At 40.6% G+C, this 22,734-nt stretch overlaps 1 protein-coding gene across 1 annotated transcript; it reads right to left on the bottom strand.

Annotated features, from left to right (window-relative positions):
• Positions 1-818: 818 nt before the first annotated feature.
• On the bottom strand, positions 819-16,955 carry UGDH (UDP-glucose 6-dehydrogenase). The gene is made up of 12 exons (XM_027746782.2): positions 16,786-16,955; positions 15,979-16,147; positions 13,677-13,778; positions 12,135-12,335; positions 11,850-12,047; positions 11,210-11,357; positions 9,690-9,784; positions 6,515-6,645; positions 5,673-5,806; positions 4,459-4,550; positions 4,263-4,373; positions 819-2,068 (listed from the first exon to the last, which is right to left on the bottom strand). Exons 2-12 carry the CDS (start codon positions 16,138-16,140, stop codon positions 1,958-1,960), a joined length of 1,485 nt encoding a protein of 494 aa, XP_027602583.1. The 5' UTR covers positions 16,141-16,147; positions 16,786-16,955; the 3' UTR covers positions 819-1,957.
• Between the last annotated feature and the right edge of the window lie 5,779 nt (positions 16,956-22,734).

Raw genomic sequence — 22,734 nt, 5'->3', positions numbered from 1 at the left:
TACTGCTGTGCTAACCTGAACTTAGTGAAGGACAAGAAATCGTTTGAGCACAGCTTGTCAGTACCCTCTCCGTAATCCCCAAGGAGAGGTGACCAGCCTGCCCCTCCAGGTGCCACGGGGGCAGAGGTAGCCAAGAGGATGCCCATCTGCAATCACTGGATGATCTACCAGTTGGAAGTACCACAGCTCTATCATCCCAGGGTTGTCCCTGCTCTGTGGGTGTGGCATGAAAGCAGCACTAATCAATGAGGGAGATAGCATGATGAAAGATGACAGTTTGGTTTTGAGCCCCCATAAATCCCATTCCCCTTGAGTGGCTTCTGATGTGCTCCTCTGAGAAGAATTTTACAGCAGGACAAAAAGCCTGAGGCATATTTGTCCTAAGTGCCAGGTGACTGCTGCAGAGTAAGCCCCTGTGTGAAAGCCACCAATGTGCAGAATCTGAAAGCATCTGGTTCAAGGATACAGCTATTTCAGTCAGGTACCAGTGTCTTGTATCGTTATACAAGTTCCTTAAATCTTCAAGTATCTGTTCAAAAGCTTTGACTGTACCTACATTTCTGTGGGTAAAGTTATGGTGATAGCCCTCATTATCAAGACCCCGATCTTACCCTCTGTTTATTAACACAGCATTCTTGAAGGCACACCAGTTGCATAAATTCAGGAGGTATTATGTGACTAGTTGCAGGATAATTCTCTAGTATCCCAACACTATATTATTCAACTAAGACATTTCTAGACTGAAAGCTGTTCATAGTCATCCTTCTCTATCCTCCCCTCCGTTTCACAACCCCATGCAATAAGCCAAACACAAACACTGTCATCTCAAGGATTTTAATAGCACTGGCCAATTGAGAATAATAAAAACAGGTAGAAATAAAGTAACAGTAAAGGCAAAAATATCGAGATAACATAGGAATTATTTATTCCTGCTAATTAAATGAGGTAGCAAGCTGACTAACTTTTGGGGCTGAATTTATTTTTAATAATTTCTTCACAGCAGAGATTAATTTTGTGCAGACTCATTAAAAAAGCTGCTTTCAGATGAAGTATGTAAGCAGAATGAAGGAAAAAAATAACCATGAGGTAACAATCAAAGCCAGTATTTGCTTTCTACTTGGGCTGACACCAAATTAAGGTAATTCTGCTTAAGTTCAATGTTCAAACAAGCAGAATGCTCCTCTGCTGAAGATATGTTGCATTGCTGTAACTTAGGAAATACCTGCCCCAGGAATCTGATTAAATCAATAATTTGTGTGGCTGCACATGGAATGTAGGCAAGACAACCAAAGAATCAAAACTGAAGATCTACCAGTGGATCAGTTCATAGCTGCTGGTCCACACCTGCATTAATGACACGACTGATGCATGCAGAACTATCCAGCTTCCAACAGATGCAGTTCAGACTGTATCACTGCCAACTGATCCCAGCCAGGAATGGGATGTTATTGCTGCAGTCAGTTCTATTTTAGGGCTGGACCTAAAGCCTGCCAGTTTACTAAGAACTGATCTTTTGGTTTCAATGCCAGTTAGAGCAAGCGTTTAACTGGGCAAAGAGTCACCCCACAAGAAAACGAAAAATTGGTAAGACCAGAGTTCCTGATCATCATCCATACTGGACTAAGGTAAAAGGATATTCTATTTCTTTTGCTTTTATATCACTTGAAACATTTAAAGTGCTGTTTAGGAACATTTCTGGAAGCAGAAATCTGCAGTTTGAAAGTAACTTTTCCACTTAAAAGATGATTCATTATTAAAAACAGGTCTGTACCATCTTCAGTAACAAAAAAAAATTTCTATAAAAATAGATTTGAAAAGAGACTGATTTCACATGTATCAGGTACCATTTCTAAAACTGGTTTAGTTTATGAAAAATATAATTCCTTACAAAAAAGCATAGGCTTACAGTTATTTTCACTAAGAAAATCCACAGAATTCCTTCAGTACCTATTAAACATTATACTCTAGGTTTTTTGACAGGTGGGTCCTGCAGGCTGAACTTAGGAATTTCACACGAAGAAGCAAAAGGAATTCTTTTGGCTGACACCTTCTTCCCAATTGTTTCAATCTGAAACAGAAAACACATATAACAAGTGAGTGTGGCAAGCTAACATAATCACGCCAGCCTATGAGGAACCTACAAGTTAAATTCAGGATCATGACTGCATTTCATGAACACTAGAATAACACAAGCCACAAAGCACAGTGTGCCCAGGGACAGTTTCTGTCACTGGAGTTGCAAAGAGTTTGTTTAAAAAAAACCAGCAAACAACCAGCCTTTTGCAGGTGCCTGCTTTACCTACTTAAAGCCACATCTTGCTAATTTGAATATTCACCTGCCTCAGCTTCCATAGGACTACCAAATACCATAAAATATTTCTTGGTATTCATAAAATGTAGGTTTGGACTCCTTTTCCTAAAAATTTATACTACATTAGCATTGAAAAATCTTTTTCCCTCCTTATTGCAGATTGTTTTTTTGAAGCAACGCAACTCTGAAAGGCTAAAGGCAGCCAACACTATCCAAGAGAAAGCATGTAACAAAGCCAACACACACACAAACCAGGTAGTGCAAAATTCAAAAAGCAAGGCAAGTTCCTCTAATTTCTAGGTGACACTAATGTAAATCACTAAGGACGGAGCTTGTAGAAAACAAAACACCAACCAGTAAGACAGTTCAGACACTCAGTAAATAAGCAGAGCTGTAGCTTTCCTCTTAAATAATGCAGGTCAGATGCAAAGCACCAAAAGACAAAATACTTAAACTATTTTAACAAAATTTTGATTAGTATATTCTAGACAGATAGCTGAGTTAACTCTGAAGAGAGTTGTTTAAAGAGTCAAGTGAGCTGTATGTACTATAACTGTCCATTAACAGCTTCAACTGCCTGGTTAGATCAATTTATACAAGCTGGTTCACAAACAGTGTCAATAACTGTAGCTTAAACAGGGAAAAAATATCAAGAGAGAAATCCTGTAGCCATTATACGAATAATCACAGTATTCAGGAGTACAGGGAATGAAACACCTGAAACATGCATCTGGCTTGTAGATTTTATTCTTATTGGGTCTGGCCGAGATGCTTCTATCAGATTATTCAGGGATTTGGCAATTTTACTACTGGTCAAATGCCAAAAGTCTGTGTCTATGCCAAAAGTGCTTCAAGCCCTTCAGTCAAGGCTTTCCCTGCTTGAGACCTGAGGAGAAATTACTTTGCCTAGAATCACAGAGCTTCACATTCATATATCCTGAATTAAGCTTCCACTGTGGAAACGGGTTATAATTGAAGTGGTAGGTGTGCTATAAGTTATTTAAATGCCAGTTTAAGAAAAAGTTTAAAGCAACTCAAATTCATCAGTTTGGACAGTACACAATGGAATTACTATTAGCATCAGGCTGTTTAATCCAACAGCTTTTAACAAGGGAAGTTAAAGACTAGGGTCCTAAAAACTTAAATATTGTCCATTATAGACAAAATCCATTTTATTGGTTTATGCAGAGAATATAGGTCAATTGTTAAATGTCTTTGTAATGATATTCTGAATGAAAAATCTGGATAATAAACCTGGGTGACCAACAGGATTCTGGATGGCAAACTCACAAATTGGTTAAAAATTCAACTAGAATTTCATAAAAGAAATGCAAAGGTACAGTCTGTGATCTGGAAAGCCTTTAAGCCATGAAAGACTTCAGAAGAGAAGTTCCTAGGAGAAATATGACATGGGTTATAATTTGATGTAGAATTTGCTATTATCTTAGCAAAATGCTCAGATAAAAAGTTAAGCATTTGCTTCTGGGTTCTCTGTTTGGTGTAAACAAACACCACTGTTCTGATCTTCTGGTTGATCTTAATCAATCACAAAGGACTAATCAGTCAACTTTTCTAACCTCCAGTGTAACACTCAAGCACTGACTTATCTTCAGATACATCTTTGTATACCCTGTCTTTTTTTTTTTTTTTTTTTTGATGGTAGTGGTATCAAAATAAGTTTCTAGGTAGGGGAAAATGATTCTATGATTCTAAGGCTTATACTGCTAAATATTGATGGCATACTCTGAAGTAGCTTGAATTTTAATAATTTCATTGACTGATGCTCTATTAAGATAATGGAGGAAGAGAGCAGTAGTGAAGAGACTCAGGAATAGACAGGTTTACATCTAAGTCCTTACCTGAAAAGGTTTTTTTTCCCTTACTACTCAGTCATTGAAGAGGGAAGAGAACAAAAGGAAAGAAACATAAGCAGCATCAGCCAGCTGATTACCTGGAAGCCAATGACTTGTAGCTCATTGTGGAGATCATCTAGAACTCTCCTACCATCAAAGATAAATGCAGGCTTTAGCATTTTCTTATGAATACGTTCATAATCCAACTCCTGTAAAGGGTAATTAAAGCAAATAAAATAAATAACAGTACACTTCCTCTCTTTTCCTTTAGTTTAAAATAAAGATAACATTCACCTTAAACATGTCCCATTCAGTGCAAATTACAAGGGCATGAGCTCCATCACAGGCTTCGTAGGGATCTTGACTGATAGTGACCAACCGAGACACTGTAACAGAAGGAAAATAAAGTCTTATTCTGCACACACCTTTAGCATCAAGCTGGCATGCTCCTGGCAAAGGAGTCTCCTTCCTTGCCCTGCACAAACAAGCAGTCACTCACTTAGAGACATTTTCTATCAAGACACTTGTCACTTTGATTTTACTTATTTAAATGAAAGCAGCTTGTATCTGGCATCAGAATAGTGTCAGAGCACTTAAATGTTTCAAGTCCAGCATTCAAATTCAATGTAAACAGTCAAGCACATCTCTAGAATTAGAAGGTACTATGGCATGTTCAAATGCCAGCTCTCACAAAGGTCACTGTCTGTACAATAGCAGCACATCACAGTTTCTATTTAACACTCAGTTCACACTAGAGAAGATACACATGGCTCCCGGGGGCTGCCTTCATTCTCTGACTGCCTGAGTAGATGCCTAGAGGCCAGCCTGCCCTTTCCCTCTAAATTCAAGGGCATTACAAACAATGTCCACCCTTCACTCTTCTTCATCACAGCTCATTTTTCCTCCATTCTCTTCACCTTTACAAGGCTGATCTATTCTCCCCCTCCATCAACTCCATTTTCCTCCCTTCCTAATAAGAAAACAGAGGTCCCAAATACTCCCTGCTTCTCCCCAAGAAATTTTTAATCACAGATGATTACTTTAACATCTTCTTGAATTTAAGGAATTTGGAAGTTGGAATGAATTTGGAAGTGATATGAAGGAAGAGAGAATGCTCAACCATGAATTCCAGAACTACTTCTTTAATTCCATTTTAGATACGCAAGAAGGAACTAATGCAAGACAGAACTCAAGACAAAATGGAGCTGTCAGAATGGCACTAGTCTCTCCTTCTTTTAATTATGCAGAGGGAAAACTCTTGGCATCTATTCAAATGAATATTATCTAAAGAAAAATATACAATAGTCCAGAATTAGCATTTATCTATAAAAGCTACGGGGAAAGGGAGAAGAGTTAGAGTAATCCTCTGAGCTATGACAACCTTCTAATAAGTGTAACCAACAGCACAAATGTCATGCTGAAAACGAATGTGTAATATTTAAACAGACCCCGTGTATATTGAGAATAGGGTTGGAAGTGGGGAGTAAGCTTCACATGAGCATTTTTACCTTGGTTATCTTCTGAGACACCGGGATGCGAGAGATCCAAAATGATTTGTTCTTTAGGTACTTTAGGGTCATATATATGGAGCTTTGCTCCTTCATCCATTAAATACTTGCTAATGTAGATACTGGATGACTCCCTAGGGAAGAGAATCAATTAAAGAACCAAGTGGCATGTTCTAAGTAATGAAAGTCTTCAGCTATCATTATATGCAATGACAAAGCTTTTATAACAGTTTTACATTCAATATCTTAGTGGCAACCACGCCAGCAACAAACCTGAAATCTTGAGGGACACCAAGGAGAGTAATATGAAAACCAAGTCTGTATCTCTCTTGCTGAGTCATGCAAGAGAGATAGTAAGTCCCAGGACTCCTAATGACCATAATTAAGAAGGCACAGAGCTTATAAGCATCCCCCACAAACTGCAGTTGAAGAGTTGTATCAAGTTTGAGCTTCACAAGAAAACAGAAATAAACACCCTCAGGAAACAAAGCCAAAACTTTGGCTTTACACAGTAATTTAGAACCAGCTGCAAAAATGTTTGCATTCATTTCTGTGGAGAACGAAAGGACTCTCAAAATTTATCTTTGCGTATGCAAGTTAGCAAGAAATAGAGTTGTCTGCTTGATCTTCTGAATGAGTCAAGTACGTTGTAGAGGTCAAGAATCAATTGTCTCACCCACATAAGAAAGACCAACCCTTTTTACAAACCAATTCAGTCACAAGCAATGAAGGGTCCCATATCTGATCTATTTTTATTAATGCAATTCAATTGGGGGGTTTAGCTGCATGGCTGGTGACAACTGTAGGGAATCCATGTTAGTGAACTGTGCTCGCTTTCTTACCTTGTGTCCCCAGTATCCTTTTTGAATGCAAACCCTAAAATAGCAATCTTCTTGTCAGTGACAGTATTGAACAAGCTGTCAATGATGCGGGAAGCAAATCTTCTCCTCTGATAATCATTCATGTCTATGACCTGAAATGATATAAGGCACGATGGTACAGAAGGGAGACATTTTAACTATAAACAGATTCTATTAACAATCAAACCAAGCTACCCACACAAGTTTAACAGAGGCTTAAAAGAGAAAGCTACATATTTTTACTCAGTATCATAAGTAATCCAAAGATAGATTTAATTTATCAAATTATGAGATAAATCCTATTTTAATCAGTGACTACAGATACACATACACACATCCTATCATTCATTATCTAGTTTAAAGTCTCGGTTTTTTTCAGATTGTTTTTAAGGAAACTATAACTTATTGCTTTCCATGTTTCTGCCTAGAATACAATTTCATTGTTAGAGTATTTGATGTCACATGGACATCCCATTGCCAGACCCACACTTCTTTACACGCCACGTGTAACAACTGTGAGAACATTTTTAGCCTTTTTAATGCACACTAACAGATAACAATACACAAAACTAGTGTAATTCAACCACATTTTTAAATGCCTCACTTTTGTTATTTTGTTATTAAATAAAAGTGGGTTCAATCACAAGCTGTTCCTGTGCTTTCCTCCAGCCTGCTTCAATACTTTGATCTCCAGCCCTTACACACAGAAGGCACTGGGGTCACTGTTCGAATAGGAAAGGTATGTTCCCCCACCCAGTCAGTATTCAAAGTGGACTGCAAGGACCTACACACATCCCTCTGGGTTTTTGAAATTAACCCAAATCAAGAATTAACAGCAGCAGCCTACAAAACAAATATATAACAAACTATACAGTAGAAGGATATTGGTGAACTAGATTCATTTGAGGAAAAGAAATAAAAGCAGTGAGATTTTTGCAATTCAACAGGGCAGTGTCAGGCAATGAAGGTACAGCTGATAGGGCAAGAGGAATATATTTCTTTCTGTAGGTTAAGTTTTCAAGGAATGAAGATTCTGGTATTAGAGACTCCTGCCCTGTCTAAAGTCAAGAGAGAATAAAACTTAGGATTCTGGGACTGTTCTGATCAGCATATCCTGCAGAATTTGCACCTGGTCTGAGCTGTCCTATGTGCATGGGCTGCTGAGAGTGCAGCACTCCGGCCACAAAGAAGGGGCTCACACAGTTGCTTATATGGGTGCACATGTGTGCATTACATGCCTTGAGCCCCCAGTGTGGGCTGGGGCACACAGACCTCTGTGAGATGACAGTGCTCTGGGGAAGCAGAGTTGCAGGCAGGGGGTTGCACTACCCGAGCATAGCATTTTACCTTACCCTAACTCTGCAGCACCTGTTCTTACGATCTGATTTATCCACAGCTGAGTAAGCCATAGAGAAACACTGCTCTTAAAAGAGAGTAAGAGAGCATAAAAGCACTAAAAGTACTTTAACTAGTTTTTTTACAGTAACAAGGCAACCTTTTAGGCTTTTGTTAAATAAAAAAAACCCTCCAGACAGAGCAAACTCTAAGTGTTTCTATGTGTTTGCATTGCCAAGATACCAAGTAGGCTGCATTTTGAGAAGGACCCTTGTGATCTCAGAGGACAGAGCCAAACTAATTTTGTTTTTCTTTCAAGACAGTATTAATTTTCCCCTATACATTAGATTATCAGTGAGGTAACATGCTGGTTCCTGCAGCTCCCACTGTTCCAGGGATTGTCTATTGTCTGCTTACATCTTACACTTAGTAAAAGCAGTAGTTCTTGAAGCAAACATGAGAACCTATGGCTTGTCTTCTTTCCTACTGTGGCAATGCATCCAAGTCCTATACTGAACCAAGCCTCTCCTGGATGCTTGCACAAGGTCTCTGTACTGATGGACTCACAAGCCTCTCCACCGTGGACTAGGCTATTGTAATGAAGGATGTTTTTAAGGAAGATGTCAATCCAGAACCTTGGAAGGCAGATGGCATAAAACCCACGTCTTCCTTGTCCCAAGCAATTAACGTAAGTTATTGCTGACTAGCCCCTGGCTGGAAGTTAAACTACCTGAACAGAACATAGAGAGCCACTGGACATCACAGGGAATGGAAGAAGCTGACAGAAGTCACAAAGAGCACTCAGACATGGCTGTGTTTTACAGGTAGTTATGAGGGAATTACGAGGGAGATCCAGCCAAGCTTCAGACATTTGAAGGGATTATTAGGGATCTTTGGGGGAATAGAATCTTGCCAAAGCAAAAAAGCCTAAGTAATCCCATGAACAGTACCATGTGGCCCCGATGACCTAGATAATGATATAAGAAATACTGTACTTCAGTACAGATGGAGCACAACTGACCAGTGATGAAGTCATGATTATGGGCAGGTTGTTTATTTGGCAGCAGACTGGGATGGAGAAGAGTGAGGGGGGAAAAAGGCTACCTAGAATGAAGATTAAAGAAAGTGAAGTTGCTAATAAGGTAGGCAAATTGTGTGCTTAGTGTTCTGGGGGCATCCACTAGGGAGCCTTATACTTGACCACCACAGATAAATCAGGACAAAAAAAACATAGGTGGTTTTTTGACCATACCACACATCTCAAAGCTGCTTTTCATTCAGGACTGGGAAGAAAGGTGAAGTGTTAATAGGGAAACACTTGCTAGTACAGACTGAGTATCACAGTATTGTTGCATTGGAGCTAGGCCTGAGAGCATCTACATCTTCCCAACCATTCCTAACATTATACTGGGGAACAACAGCAACCGTGTTTATTAAAAAAAAAAATTAGTAAGTTCTACTCAGTTCTTTCAGAACCATAAAAGTAGACCCTGAGGAAAAGATCACAAGTTCTGAATTCAAAGTGGACAGAGATACCCAACTGCAAGAGGAGGACAGGAACCATATGCTTATACTTCACATTTTCTATTGCTGCTTTTAGACAACTTCCCAAATCATTTGATCCAGACAACTTAATTCACCCCCAGAAAGCCTAAGAACCCACAAGTATCAAATACCACTAAAATATTAAGGTGATCAGCATTAAGGTATGTGCTCCTTAGAGCTGAAACACAGATTATATATATGTGGACAATGCTTATAAGCTGAGTGCTGAAGAAACATCACCCTCTCAAAAAAAAAAAAAATGGTGAAGAATTTGTACCTGTTGCCAGTAGCGAGCTACCTCAGGTAAGTTCAGTGCCTCACAGAGGTACACTAAATTCAAGACATCCTTCTGAAAACAGCTACCTCCAAACCCTGAAAGAGCAAATGGTTATTTTACAGGTGACTATGGTACTGATCTAAGCCAATTTTTGGAATCAAGTAGTTTTTGGTAATCATTGGCACAGTTAGCATTATAATTTTTCCTAGTATTTCACTGCTAGTAAATGAAAAACCTTAATAATCTCTCAAAATCTAACTCTTGGACCTACTTATTTTGTCAGTTACAGAAGCCTTAAAGTCTGCTTCAGGTTCCAGTGAAGTTGATGAAAGTTTTAACCTAGACTTCGGGATTGGTATGAAAAAAGCAGCTATGGGCTATCTTATTATAAGTGGGTGGACAAGCTCCTGGGCTTGCTCTCCCCCCACCTCAAGATTTAGATTAATATTTCTCAGAACAAGTGTGTTAACATTAAGGTCTTTCCTCGCACATCCCCAAATGGATATCTAATCACTGCCAAGAACCAAAGATCACCACAGCTGACCAAGGGGCAACTGAGACAATTAGAGGGATCCTTGAACCTAGAACTTTGCTCAGCAAGCAGAATCCCAGAAACAACACATTATGGAAGGAATTATCATGGCTGGGCTTCGCGAACGAAGATTTGGGAAGGGCTCTACCCACGTTTGTTGCAAGTGCATTGGTGGCTGAAAAGGCCAATACGAGACAGGTATGTCCGGTTGCAGGAAGGAATTATAATGATCTAAGAATGATTTTGGTAATGTATTTGCTCTCTAATTTTCACTCTTACATAGGCTCTAGGATAGGTTATAATTAATAAGGTTATTTTAAAGTCACACTTTCTAGCTTGAAGTCATACAGATAAGGCTTTAGTCTTGTTCTGAAGTTTCAAAGTTTGATGTACTGTCACCACTTTATGATGTTTTACTCTCTAGTAAATCTAATCAAGAAATGACTGGATGTGGCACTTAGTGCCATGGTCTAGTTGACAAGGTGGTGAACAGTCAAAGGTTGGACTCTATCTTGGAGGTCATTTCCAACCTTAACGATTCTATGAATTCATCCTACAAATTAGAAGCTGCCATCACACATTCCAACCTAGAGGTATCATCCTCTCTCAGGCCACTGGCAGCAACTGCCAAACAAAATTGCAGCAGTGAAAATTGGGAAGACCTCTTGGAGAGCTCTATCACCCACAGTGCTTCAGAAAAATAAAGTTGCAGCTTTTCTTTCTAGTGTCACAGGCAGGATAAACCATGCACTCTCCAGTTTCAGATTGCCAGGGTCTAGAGCAACCTCAGTCCTAGACATTTAACCAGAAAAAGAGATTTATACTAGTAATCTACAGCAATATTTTCATGAATTAAGCATTTCTAATGCTGTAGAAGATTTTAGAGTTTTAGATTACTTACTTCAAAACACTACTAGTAAGCCTATTGCACTGTTAAACAGAAGCCCAAGGAAAAAAAAAAAAAAAAAAGTAGGAATTTTTCATTTACCAACACTGGCTTTGAGAAACTTATTTCCAATTCTTTGGTCTGTTCCAATAGCTCTTGCTACTTCTTCAACATCTGCTCCTGTAGCTTCACACAGAGCACTGATTGAGTTAATGCTGCTGATTCTTTGGGCAAGGAAAGCATTAGCCGCCTGCAAACAAAAAGCATAGTAAAGAACTTTATTTTTCCAGAAATGAAGATGTTCACAGACCAAAGGGAGTTGCTACTGAAAGGATTACTTCAGTATCTATGTAACTCTGTTGACATACAAAATGGTAACATAACTAGTTTAATACATAGATGCCAGTTAATGGGATCTAAGCGAAACATTGTAATGCTTAATTTGCAGAGTTTGAAGCATTTTATGAGGCAATCAGTTTCTGTAGCACTGGAGGTTTATTCTTAGTAATAAATAACACAGCAATAAGAGTGAGAAAATGACTTCATGGAAAGTTGTTATCATCTATTAGCTCAGCTGAGATAACTGGAAGAGATTAATATCCTTTGACATGCATATTGGGTCCTCCCAGCCTCATCTGTATTTCCTAGCTGCATCCCTCAGTATCATTGAAATTCTGCTTCTGAGCTTGGTCTCACTTCTACCCTTTGCTCTTTGCAGAAAACAGCAGTGAGTAACACCAACCAGTTTAGAAAGTTCTGATGACCACGTATTGGTTGTGAGGATTTTTTCTTTGGGCACCCAGTGCTCATAAACAGCACAAAGAGCCCGGACAGCTTTCTGTCCCTCTGGAGAGTCATCTCCACCGATAAGCACTCTGTCTGGGTTCTTCAGGTCCTTGATGGCTGTTCCTTCTGCAAGGAACTCTGGGTTGGACAGCACCTACAGGCACAGAAAAAAACAAAAATCAAAATAAAAGACAAAAGCAACAACCAGCCTTTAAATACACAACTCAAAGTTTATGTTTACCTGCAAATCCAAGTTAGGCTTTGTATTAGCATCAAATATTCGACGAATGCTCTCTGCAGCACGTACTGGAACTGTGCTTTTCTCAGTGACAATTTTATAGCCATTTGAATTCTGTACAATTCTTCTAGCGCAAGCTTCAATGTATTTCAGATCAGCTGCTCGGCCTTTTCCCATTCCATAGGTCTTTGTTGGAGTATTAACCTAATTACAGATACATGAAAGGTGTAGAAATGTTGCAGGTCAGTAACTCTTGTGTTAAGGGCAAGGTGAAATTGCCAAGACTAACAGACTTTTCCTTCCCAGAAAATTCTTCTACCCCAAAATTATTCTGGTTACCATATCAGATGAACAGCTATTAGCTGTCTCAATTATCCATTTTGTTTTCTACAGAAAGCTCGCTGGCCTCTATTCAAACAGGATTTAAACAAGTGCAATTCATAGCAGCTCTACAGGCTTTGGTGAAACATAGTCCTTATTCTGGAAACACCAGTAATTTCTTCATGATTGTGGCCAGCCACCTTCTGTTACCTGTCCCACACTAAGAGTGCAAAGGTTCACAAAAGAACCTTGCAGCTAGCTATAGTTTAAACTCACTTTGCAGTGAAATCCAAGTGTAGAGCTGATGAAAATCACTACGCTGAAGTACAAAGAAAAGGCAACATGAGGGAAAACACGTCCTTTAGATTAAGACAGAGGGTCCTTTTCATTACAAACCGAGAGAAGAAATGGCAACAACATGTATAACGCAACAGCATGTTTTGAACCAAGAACAGGTGGCAATATATGGGCAGTAATAGTGGCAGTCATCCAGCCACACAGCATTCATTTTAGATTTAATGAATGGAGAAGAATACTATCAGAAAGAGAGCTCCATACTACAGTGCCCTAACAAAGAGGAGCTCTCAAGAAAAAAGAACTTCAGTAATAGAAAAGCCCTCGACTGTGGCCTATCAAGACAAATAGCAAACAGTTCTTTTGGATTCTGCATTAGTAACAACATTCTAAATTACGCAAGGTCACACTGTTCATATTTGACTGGATCCTCTTTCCAGTGGTGTCAACAGCTTCAAAATATTAAAGCTAGAGTATTAAAGCCATCCCCTCTTCCATTAATACACTATTTTTTAAAAGTTTCTAGAAATAAGTCATCTTTGTAATCCAATAACCAACATATGATTTTGCATCCCTCTCTAGGAACTTTATCAGTATTATTACGATCCCACAGATTTCAGTAGTACACTGCATGACAGAGCTGCACTACATTTGGCTCTAAGATTCCATACACATAACCAAACTAAACATCATTACCATTTTGACTTAGAACCTGTTCATTTGTCAAAGGTGTTGCTGGCTATTAAAAAAAAAAAAAAATCTCAACACTCTTCCTACAGTACGCAGAAAGACAAGAATCTGTGACACAGTGACATGACATTGCGAACTGAAACTACATGACAAAACAAAGGCAGAAAGAAGACCAACATAATGATTTGATAAGAAAGAAAAAAAAAACCAAACACAACCACCTTCTCCCACTAAACTTACAGATATAAATACAAGATCAGCTTCTCTAATGGCATCATCAATACTGGTGGAAAAGAAGAGGTTTCTTCCTCGACATGATTCTACTACTTCTTTTAACCCTGGCTGGAAAAAAAAACCAGTTAAGGTTAATGCAATTAGAAAAACAACAAACTGTATGATCAAACCATTTCAGATACAGAGAGACTTCCCCTCCCTCAGTGCAGCATGTCTTCAGTCTGCCATGAGTCAAGGTTCTATAGATTTACACTGTGAAAAAAGTAAAGCCCTTTCTTATTCGAAAGGCTCAGAATGCTGTCTTGAAACTTTCACCACACTGAACTGTTACCTGTACAGCCAGATTTTAGCCCCTAGTTATTCCCATGCTTAATTCTATTACCATGAGCAACAATTAAAGAAATACCTGTAGAGGGATTTTAAGTAGATTCAAAAACTGATCAGCACAAAAAAAACCCCAGCCCACAAAGAAGTCTTCCACCCAGTCAGCAAGCCCAGACCCAGTGAAAGATAGGCAGCAGAGACACATGGGTGATCAAGACCACTCCTTTTAGGAACCACCCATCTTTGGGCCAGATTAAGCTTGTCATGGCACCACATGTACGGGAGGAAGAATCACAGCCATAATATGATGAGATTCTTTCCAGAGACACATAACATTTTCCCTTCCCTTAACACTTCCACTCAGGCAAGAGAAGCAGGAGGTCACACATGTGTGAGCAATCCTCTGTATGAGAATGGTCTGAAAAAGAATTTAACTAAGATATAGTTGTCATAGATAAAAGAAGCCTTTACTTTTTGTTTGAATAGTCATACACTTTCTCCTGGCAATCAAATCTCCAACTTGAGACACCTATCATGACGTTAGATTTTTGAGTAAATGCCAGAAAGGCAAAGGTTCACTGGATGGAGAGAAGAAAAAGCAGAAGCTTTCTTATGCAAGACATTTTTACTGTCTCATTTTATATCAAATGCCACTTACTTAAAAGGAAAACAAAAGTCAGAACAGGCAAAATAACACGTTACAACCCACCAAGTGTTCCAACTACAGTTTTCCTTTGAGGTAAATAGAAAGGCAGCCCAATAGACAATTTCTGACAGCAAAAAGAAAAAACCCAAAGCAAAAAAGATACAAAAACCTCACTGTGCAATGACTCAATTTTATAACTGTCTGAACTAACTCTTGGCAGTTTTTGTACATTCGTTGTAAGCAAATGACACCATTCCAGGAAACAGATGTGACTTTGGGTTTAGGGGAAAAAAATAAAAAAAAAAAGCTTGCCAAGACTAGGTCTACTTTAGCTCATTTAGTCTAAGTGTTTACAGAAAACAAAGTACTTGCTTTCATAACCTTTATTCATGTCTCACCTGCTAATCTGAACATTATACACATTTTCCTTTGAATTTGTATGACAAAGGAGGTCTATTCATCTTCACTTAGTCACATTACAACTTTGGTTTTTAGAGGGAAAAAAAGTGCATTAGTGTTACAGCACAGACTTCTTATAGCAAAAGAATAACTGATAGTACTAGGCATATACCTTGTCTTTGGGAGACAAGTGAAGATAATTTTTCACTCTTGGTAAAGAAAAGAACTCAAATCTGTAAAAACTAAAAAATATATATCTCATGAAAGAATAAAGGAAAGAAAAAGAGACCTATTCTTTTAGGGTGAAAAAGAGTAGAGAATTAAAAATGCTAAGAGAAGTAAAATAGAAAATTGCTCTACATATTTTGAAATTCAAGTCACTTTGTAATGAAGGAGTGACAGTGTGATACATCCATTTGGCCTAGCCTTCCCAGGTCAGATTGAAGGTTTATGGTACAAGTGAATCAGCAACATAACTGTCCCCATCTTTCAACATAGTTAAAGTTGAGTAGCACAGATTGGATTTTGTCAGTATTCAAAATGTGAATAAAGCTTACAATTCAATATTACACATTCTTATGGTGCTACAACACCACAGATAATATCTATAACAGAACAAGAGGGCTATGTTATGATTAAATTGGGTCCCAAAAGAAACTCAGCATGATTTAGCACAACTCACTATATACAGAATTACATTTTCCTTACTAAGCCCTTCATATAATCATTAATACCTGCCTGCATCAGCCATATTAAGTTATGTAAAAAATCTGGTTTAACGAGCAGTAGTGACAAGCAGCTGTTCCAGAATACACTTTTTGAAGGGCATTACTGTGCTCAACTTGACAAGCTTCAGAAATGGGCTATGAGGAAATGCCATGTGGCAGGAAGCAAGCAAATGCAACACTAGCTGGAAGAAGAGACAACAGTGACATTTACCTCGTAGATTGGGAGTGTGTCTGAATTCCAGGCATTGATTCTGGCCTCATTGACATCCACGACAGTCACTTTGATATTGGGACACATTTGGGCAATAACACTACAGGTTGGCCCACCGACATAACCAGCACCAATGCAGCAAATCTTCTTAATTTCAAACATGATTGCTCTGGTAAGAGGAGGGGGGAAAGGAAAATCAGGAGCTATAAATTGAAACAGTGGCCAACAATTCAAGGAACTCACAGTATTGATGATTTCAGATTTTATTATGCTGCCCCAGAAATATTTTCTTACAGCTGGTCTCTTGAAACGAACCGCTACTCCCGTCTCCCACCCGGGAAGACTTTGGAGTCTGCCCCTCTCCAGCAGAGCGCCAGCACACACAGACGGCTGAGGAAGCGTTTCTGTGGTCGCTTTGAATCCTGCCACCGCCACCACCATCCTGGGGCCGGGGAATTGCTGATGCCACGGCAGTCCCGGGCAGGAGCAGCGCCCACCGCCGCGGGCAGCGCACGGCGCGTTCCGGCGCGGCCCCACGGCCGCGGGCAGAGCCGGCCGGGCCGGGACCCCGGGCCGCGCCCGGTCCCCGGAGCCCCTCGGCCAGGAAAAGGAGGCCGCAGCTCCCGCCTCCTCCCCGGCGAAGGGAGCGGGCCGAGCTGACCGCGCTCTCCCCGGGCCGGGCCGACCCCGCGGGCTCCATCCCTGGGAGCGCAGCGGGAAGGGAGCGGCTTCCCGGCCGCGCCCGGCCCCCGGGGCGGCAGCGGCGGGACCCGCGGCCGGCACCGCAGCCCCAGCCTGCAGACTTACCGCGGATCGAGCGGGAGCGCTGCGGCGGGAATACGCGGCGGGGATGCCCGGGGAGGATGCTCGGCGGGCTCAGCTCGACGCTCCACTGCGAAAGGAGCGGCGGCGGCAGCGGCCGCTATTTAAAGGGCCGCCGCGGGGCCGAGGCGGCTGTTTCATGGCGGGGACGCCGAGCGAAGCCGCCCCGCCTCCTCCTTCCCCCGGGGGCGGGGGGCGGCACCGCCCCGCCCGCTCGGCGCGGGGCCGGGAATGGCCGGGGGCGTTCGGGCAGGGCCGGTCCCGTCCCGCCGGGGTGCGGGAGGGCCTCCGGGCACGGATGGGGACTCTGGGCCTGCAGTGGGGCTGGGCTGCTAAACTGCTCCTCTCCTCTGCCTCGCGGAGTTTTTATAAGAGAACTTGATTGTGGTGATTGAATACGCGCACGAATAATTTTTCTGTCCTTTAGCTAAGCCTACTGTGAAGCAAAGAACTCGGTGTTCACTCTCTCTCCTGTAGTGCGGCGCCGTCGCAACAAAGGGAAGTGAAGGGAAATGTGGATAGGTAACAGTAAAGTACAGTGTATAAAGTCCAGGCTTCAAACATTGCCCAGAGTAAGGAAATAAAACGAGCTTGCACTCTCACCCTTGTGATCTGTGCACTGCCTAGGGACCTCTTGCCTAGCAGTAATAAAGTTCTCAGATACTACTCTTGCCTCTTGTGTAAATATGATTTGTTATTAGTATACTGCATCTGACTTTGGGAGCAGAAAGATTGTGAGAAATCTGCAGTCTTTTCTTCTCCAGTGCATTCATGTTCACTTACACTGCATCTCCCAGAAGCTGGGTGGCGTGTTTTTTTGCTGCATCTGCAATATTGTAGTGATTTATGCTTTTAACGGATTACAATTTCTATGTTAAATGTTGCCAGACTAGGTGGATAATACACGTATGTTCTTATCAAAGGGACTAAAGAATTGCCTGGTTCTTACATGGTGTTTTTGTCCATAGATGTTAAAGTATATATATAAAAAAATTAATAATTGTTTCTGTTTATTCTGTTACTATTTTACTTTGGAGAATCTGATCTTTCCCTAAGAGAATCTGTGTCCACCCGAGTATATACTGTAATCACAGGTCCTTTAGAAATGCTTGTAAAATATGTGTGTTTCTACTGAAAGAGCCTACTGAGGTTTACAGTCTCAGTGCAGGATCCTGGCAGAGTCAGCGTGGTTAGCCAAAAACTGCCTGGCGAAAGTGCAGGGTTCACTGTGTTTATTCTGAAGTAAAAACAAGTCATGCCTTTTCTCATTGCTTATTGGCACAGATGTCTCAATTTTGAACACGTCCACTTTTTTTCCAAGGAAACCTAAGCAAAGCAAACAGAAGCTCAGTGAGCTGTCATTACCAAGTCAGTCTCACCTATACCATCCTCTTCAAACTCCCTGTCTATCTCCTTTGGTCTTAGAATAGCCATGAATGCATACATTTGTACTGCAAGATCATTATCTGGTCCCTCTGTATAAGCCTGTTGTTATCTTGGCACGGCCAAACCCACTTCAGGTCCTTTAAGGGGTCCCCCGAGGGTATTGGTAAGCATGCTTCGTGTGTGCCTGACACACGGAGTGGATTTTCTTCAAACAGCAAGGGTACAGTGATTGTGTGCAAGGCCATGTGTGTGAGAACAACTTCCCTTTGCCTGCTGCTCTATGTGTGGGTAGTTGTTCATTAGTCAGCTAATACCTCCTAGCTACTGTGTTTGCTAAGAGGGACGGTAAAAGCTTCAGACTTCCTAGGTGGGGAGGTTCAGGCATACTTGCCTCAGGAGAGTGCTGTGTCATGGAGATTATAAAGAAACATGGGGATCTAACTTTCCACCTGCAACTATGCTAGTTTGCCAAAGAGTTTCAAAGGGAATATTTTTCAGGTCTGGTAATCCCGGCTCTTTCCTGGGAGGAGAAAGGTCTGGGTTATAGTCTGTGATTTGAGAGCTGTTTCGAATGTCTGAATAGACCTTGGATAAGGCAATGGACCCCTGTCCCTTTCCTCATAGCAAAGGATCTTCATGATAGGCTGTCACACCCCTGCCTGGGACATTGATCTTGAATTCCTGCAGAACAGCACAGCTTAACCCTGAAAGGTTGGACTAGATGATCTTGGAAGTGTTTTCCAACCTAAATGATTCTGTGAAAAGGATGATGAGGGCTGCTTTTGTTTCCCTATAGCCTACACTCCTGAGATGAAGGTGGGGGAAAACGCAGGCCTCAAAGGCACTGCAATGGAAAGAGCAGTGAGTTTGGGTCTTCCCTCTTCTTACAGCAAAAATTCTGAATTACTGGATGAGGTATTCTTTGTTTTTTCCATTCAGGCAGACCCATCATTCAACAGTATGCAGAATTTTTTACAACACTGTGCAGAGGCAATAAAGCTTATATAAGGCTTCAGGGCATACCATTAAACCTCCTGAAGCCTGCTGCTTTGGAGACACAGCCCTGGGATGCTGCAAAGTAGATGAGGCTGGTCCACTGCTGGCCATTTTTTAAAATGAAAATGTGAGTTCTGCTCCATTTTTTTTGAAGGCTCAGTGTAGGCTATGAACACTTTCGCATTGCAGGATCAGTAACTTAAATACCATGAGGAATGGGATTTCAGGTGTATGTTTTCCTTCAGCATTGGCAGTTGACTAGATCAGATGAATCCCTCTTCCAGCATATTGGAGAGTGGGTTTGAGGCATCTCTGCCTTTCCAGAAACCACCAAGCAAAGGGCGATCTGAATGCCAAAGGTGGGGGGAGATGCCACTCTTCACCTCTCATGTACGAGTTGTTAGATTATGCAAAGGAGAAGTCATGATTTATGAAGGATTTGGAGGATGAGGGGAAGGAGAGGGAAGACAATGAAGAGCAAGTGAGTGCATGATTGTGTAATCTCCTGGCACCCTGATGTTGGAGGTGAGAGAAAAAGCCAGCAAGGAACCCTGGATATGAAAGAAGTTTTGTATCGTATCTAGGGAGTGTTTAATGTCAGACTAATCGCCAACCACATTTAGCTGATCATTAACTAAAGGCAGTTGTGTTTGTGTAATCAGTTTATGACACTGACATCTGACACAGATTCAACAACCACCATTGTCTCTCAAGCCTTTCTGTAACTTTTGACACAGCACAACTGGGAGGCACCCCACCTGTAACCAGGAAATCTGAGGTACTCAGGAGCAGTCCTAGGCTGAGGCACAAAAGTGCCCAGAAGACCAGTTGGATCAGTATTTGAATCCATGCTTTGTATTTTACAACACTAAGAGGAAGGAAGGAAGGAGATGCAGCTAAAAAGATTATACAGCACTTGTGAGACTGGGCATGAGTGTTGAAAAGGCTCCAACAGCTGCACAAACCAAGCCATACGCCATTTTTGAACACAGACAGCTGAGAACCCAAGCTCCTACGTGTGCTCAGAGCCAACACTGCAAGAGTCATTTTCTGCCCGGCATGTCCCTACTTAAACCCTCCCCTCATCTCCACCTCTCTGGCTCACTGGAACTTCGACATTGCTAAACAGTCTGACAGTTGCCCATTATGTTAATATAATACAGTATTTTTTTGTTAGTGACACCCAGCACCTCAAAGTGCAATTGTGCAGCGAATTTCTGGTCAGGTTCAATGTGCCTGTTTGCATAGGGCCCAAAACATATGGACAATAATTTCGGCTGGACTCATGGACAATATTGCAATATAAACAAAAACAAAACCATGCAGGATTAAAATAACGTTTAAAAGTCAGAGGAAGGCCACCCTGAAAACTACGATGAGAACATCCTCTCAGACCCTCTTCTTTAAGGTACCGCATGACAATGTTTTGTTTTCCAGTATATGACCTTCCTCTAATTAGATTATTTAAATCTCTCAGTATACACAGAAATTATTCACACTTCCTTCCAGGCATGATTACATTTGATGGTCTTGTCTATTGTTTTGTAAATGCCTCTTTTTTTCCCCTTTGTTTTCTCTTCTGATGTTCTTCTGGAAACCACACACTTCACACCAGATATCAAAGCTGTTCCTTCAGAACCAGTGCTGTGGGCCGCAGCATTGCTTTTCTGAACGTGGGGCATCCTACAGCTCCCAGCAGAAGAGCCATTTCAGGTGTAACAGCCATTTCAGTAACACAATACAGAAAACTTAAATGCTAAAATTAATGCAATGGAAGTAAGAGCAGCCAGATAAGGTATGGCTTTTCATCACAGCCCCATTGGTGAGAAGTTGTCCTGTAGGCCCTTTTTTAAAGGGTTTTACTCAGCTGAGCTGTCCCATTGCCTTAACAGTTGTTCACATAACATAAGGTGAAGTTTTGATCCGCTGTTACAGTCTAGCTAAAAGCAAATTTGGCTGAATCTCTCCCTTACATACTGAAGCTCAACAGAAGCATACAGCCAGAAGGAGTGTCAGAGACAAGATGCATTTGTGATTCAAACTGCAAGCTAATATTTGATGAAGTGGGAAAATGATTATTTGGATTTTTTTTTTCAAACAAGGTTGCATTAAATCACTAGGAGAGCTGAAGAAACCGGATTTTTATTCATCATCACAAGAAAGCAGACTGCGATGTGTTGCATGCAGTATTTGGTGTAACAGTGTCCAGTCCTGTGGGGGCTTCTTTGGATTGTTTTCCTGCTAATCATATTCAGTTTATTGTATCATTTCATCTACAAGTTGTGCCCTAAACTTCTCTCTTACACTTTTTCTAAGATTTGCTTTTTATACTGAACCAATGGCTGTGACCTTCAGCATGTTGTACAATGGTGGGTTTTTTGTTGGTCTGCTTAGGAAACATATTTTCTCATCTCTAGAATCTTTTACACTTTAGGGTATTTTTTTACACCAGAAGAAATTAATAATCTTCATGAATTTTAAGCCAGGTGTAAATCTGAAAACTACAGTCACAGAAATTATTCCTTTGTTTCATCATTTATAGCTTGGAGGATGAAGTAACAAAACCCATAAATGCAAAAGATTTTTTAAAAACCATTGCTACTTGTGATCTTTGATTACAAATTATTGCTGTATTTTGAAGTAACATTTTATAAAATATTTTACAGTATAATTTTCCATACAAGCAAGAAGAGTGAAACCTTTAAAAAGCTGGATATATATGGTGAATTAATATGCATGGTCAAATATTGAAATACTTTTGTTTCAGACAGCCCCTTTGGTCAACACTCCTTAACCATGTTAAAAAGGCAATGTGGAAGTCAGATTCTTCTAGCTATTATATATTACTACAAAGTGCTTGGTATGGGAGTTTGCAATAATTTTCATACAAGATCAAAGTAACACACGTTCAGTTTCTCTTTTTGTATGAAGAGACAAATCTCCAGCTGATGTTCCGAGTTCCCTGGAAGTTGGTAAGAGTTGTGTTGTTGTACCTATAAGTAAAGTTTAGCTTTGGTTTTAGGGGTTATTTATAATGTCATGTTTGAGTAAAAGGGTAAATCTTGATAAGCAGACATTAATGATCTCTGATTAAGATCATATACTTTCTAGATCAACTCAAATGCCTAAGGCATTTGTTACTAAATTTTTATTACTACTATTGTTACTAAAAATACATTCTGATTTTGTTTATGATTCTGAATTAGTGGTATTTATTGCCACTATCTCTGGATAACTGTATATTATTTTAAATAATAATATTTTAAACCCTAATGCTACCCTGGCATTCTCCCTTTTTTTCCTTGGATTAAAACAGGAATCCCTAACGAGGGATTTGAGTTGCTGCTGAGGTGGTGCTCAGCATTTTGTGCTCTGCTTCTGGAGGAAGAAAAGTGCTGCATTCCATGGGAACAGTGAGGAAGCAGCAGGTATCCGCTACTCCTACGTGCTGCCTTGGATCCATTGCAGCATCTTCCTTCCTCAGAGCAGCTCTGGGTTCAACACTGCCAAGATACAGAACTAGAAGATAGACTGCAAATCCCAAAGTAGTAG

The sequence above is a fragment of the Pipra filicauda genome, unplaced genomic scaffold, assembly GCF_003945595.2.
Source record: "Pipra filicauda isolate LSUMZ 115617 unplaced genomic scaffold, ASM394559v2 scaffold38_size3968069_pilon, whole genome shotgun sequence".
NCBI lineage: Eukaryota > Metazoa > Chordata > Aves > Passeriformes > Pipridae > Pipra > Pipra filicauda.
This window is presented reverse-complemented; position numbering and strand designations above follow the sequence as displayed.

What these genes read in the sequence shown, in the direction of transcription:
- UGDH (XM_027746782.2), bottom strand. Translation starts at nt 16,140, where the DNA reads ATGTTTGAAATTAAGAAGATTTGCTGCATTGGTGCTGGTTATGTCGGT. An exon ending in AGCCTAACTTGGATTTGCAG is followed by an intron (nt 12,048 to 12,134) that starts GTAAACATAAAC and finishes CTGTGCCTGTAG; the next exon opens with GTGCTGTCCAACCCAGAGTT. An exon ending in AAGGATACTGGGGACACAAG is followed by an intron (nt 5,807 to 6,514) that starts GTAAGAAAGCGA and finishes TCTCTTCCCTAG; the next exon opens with GGAGTCATCCAGTATCTACA.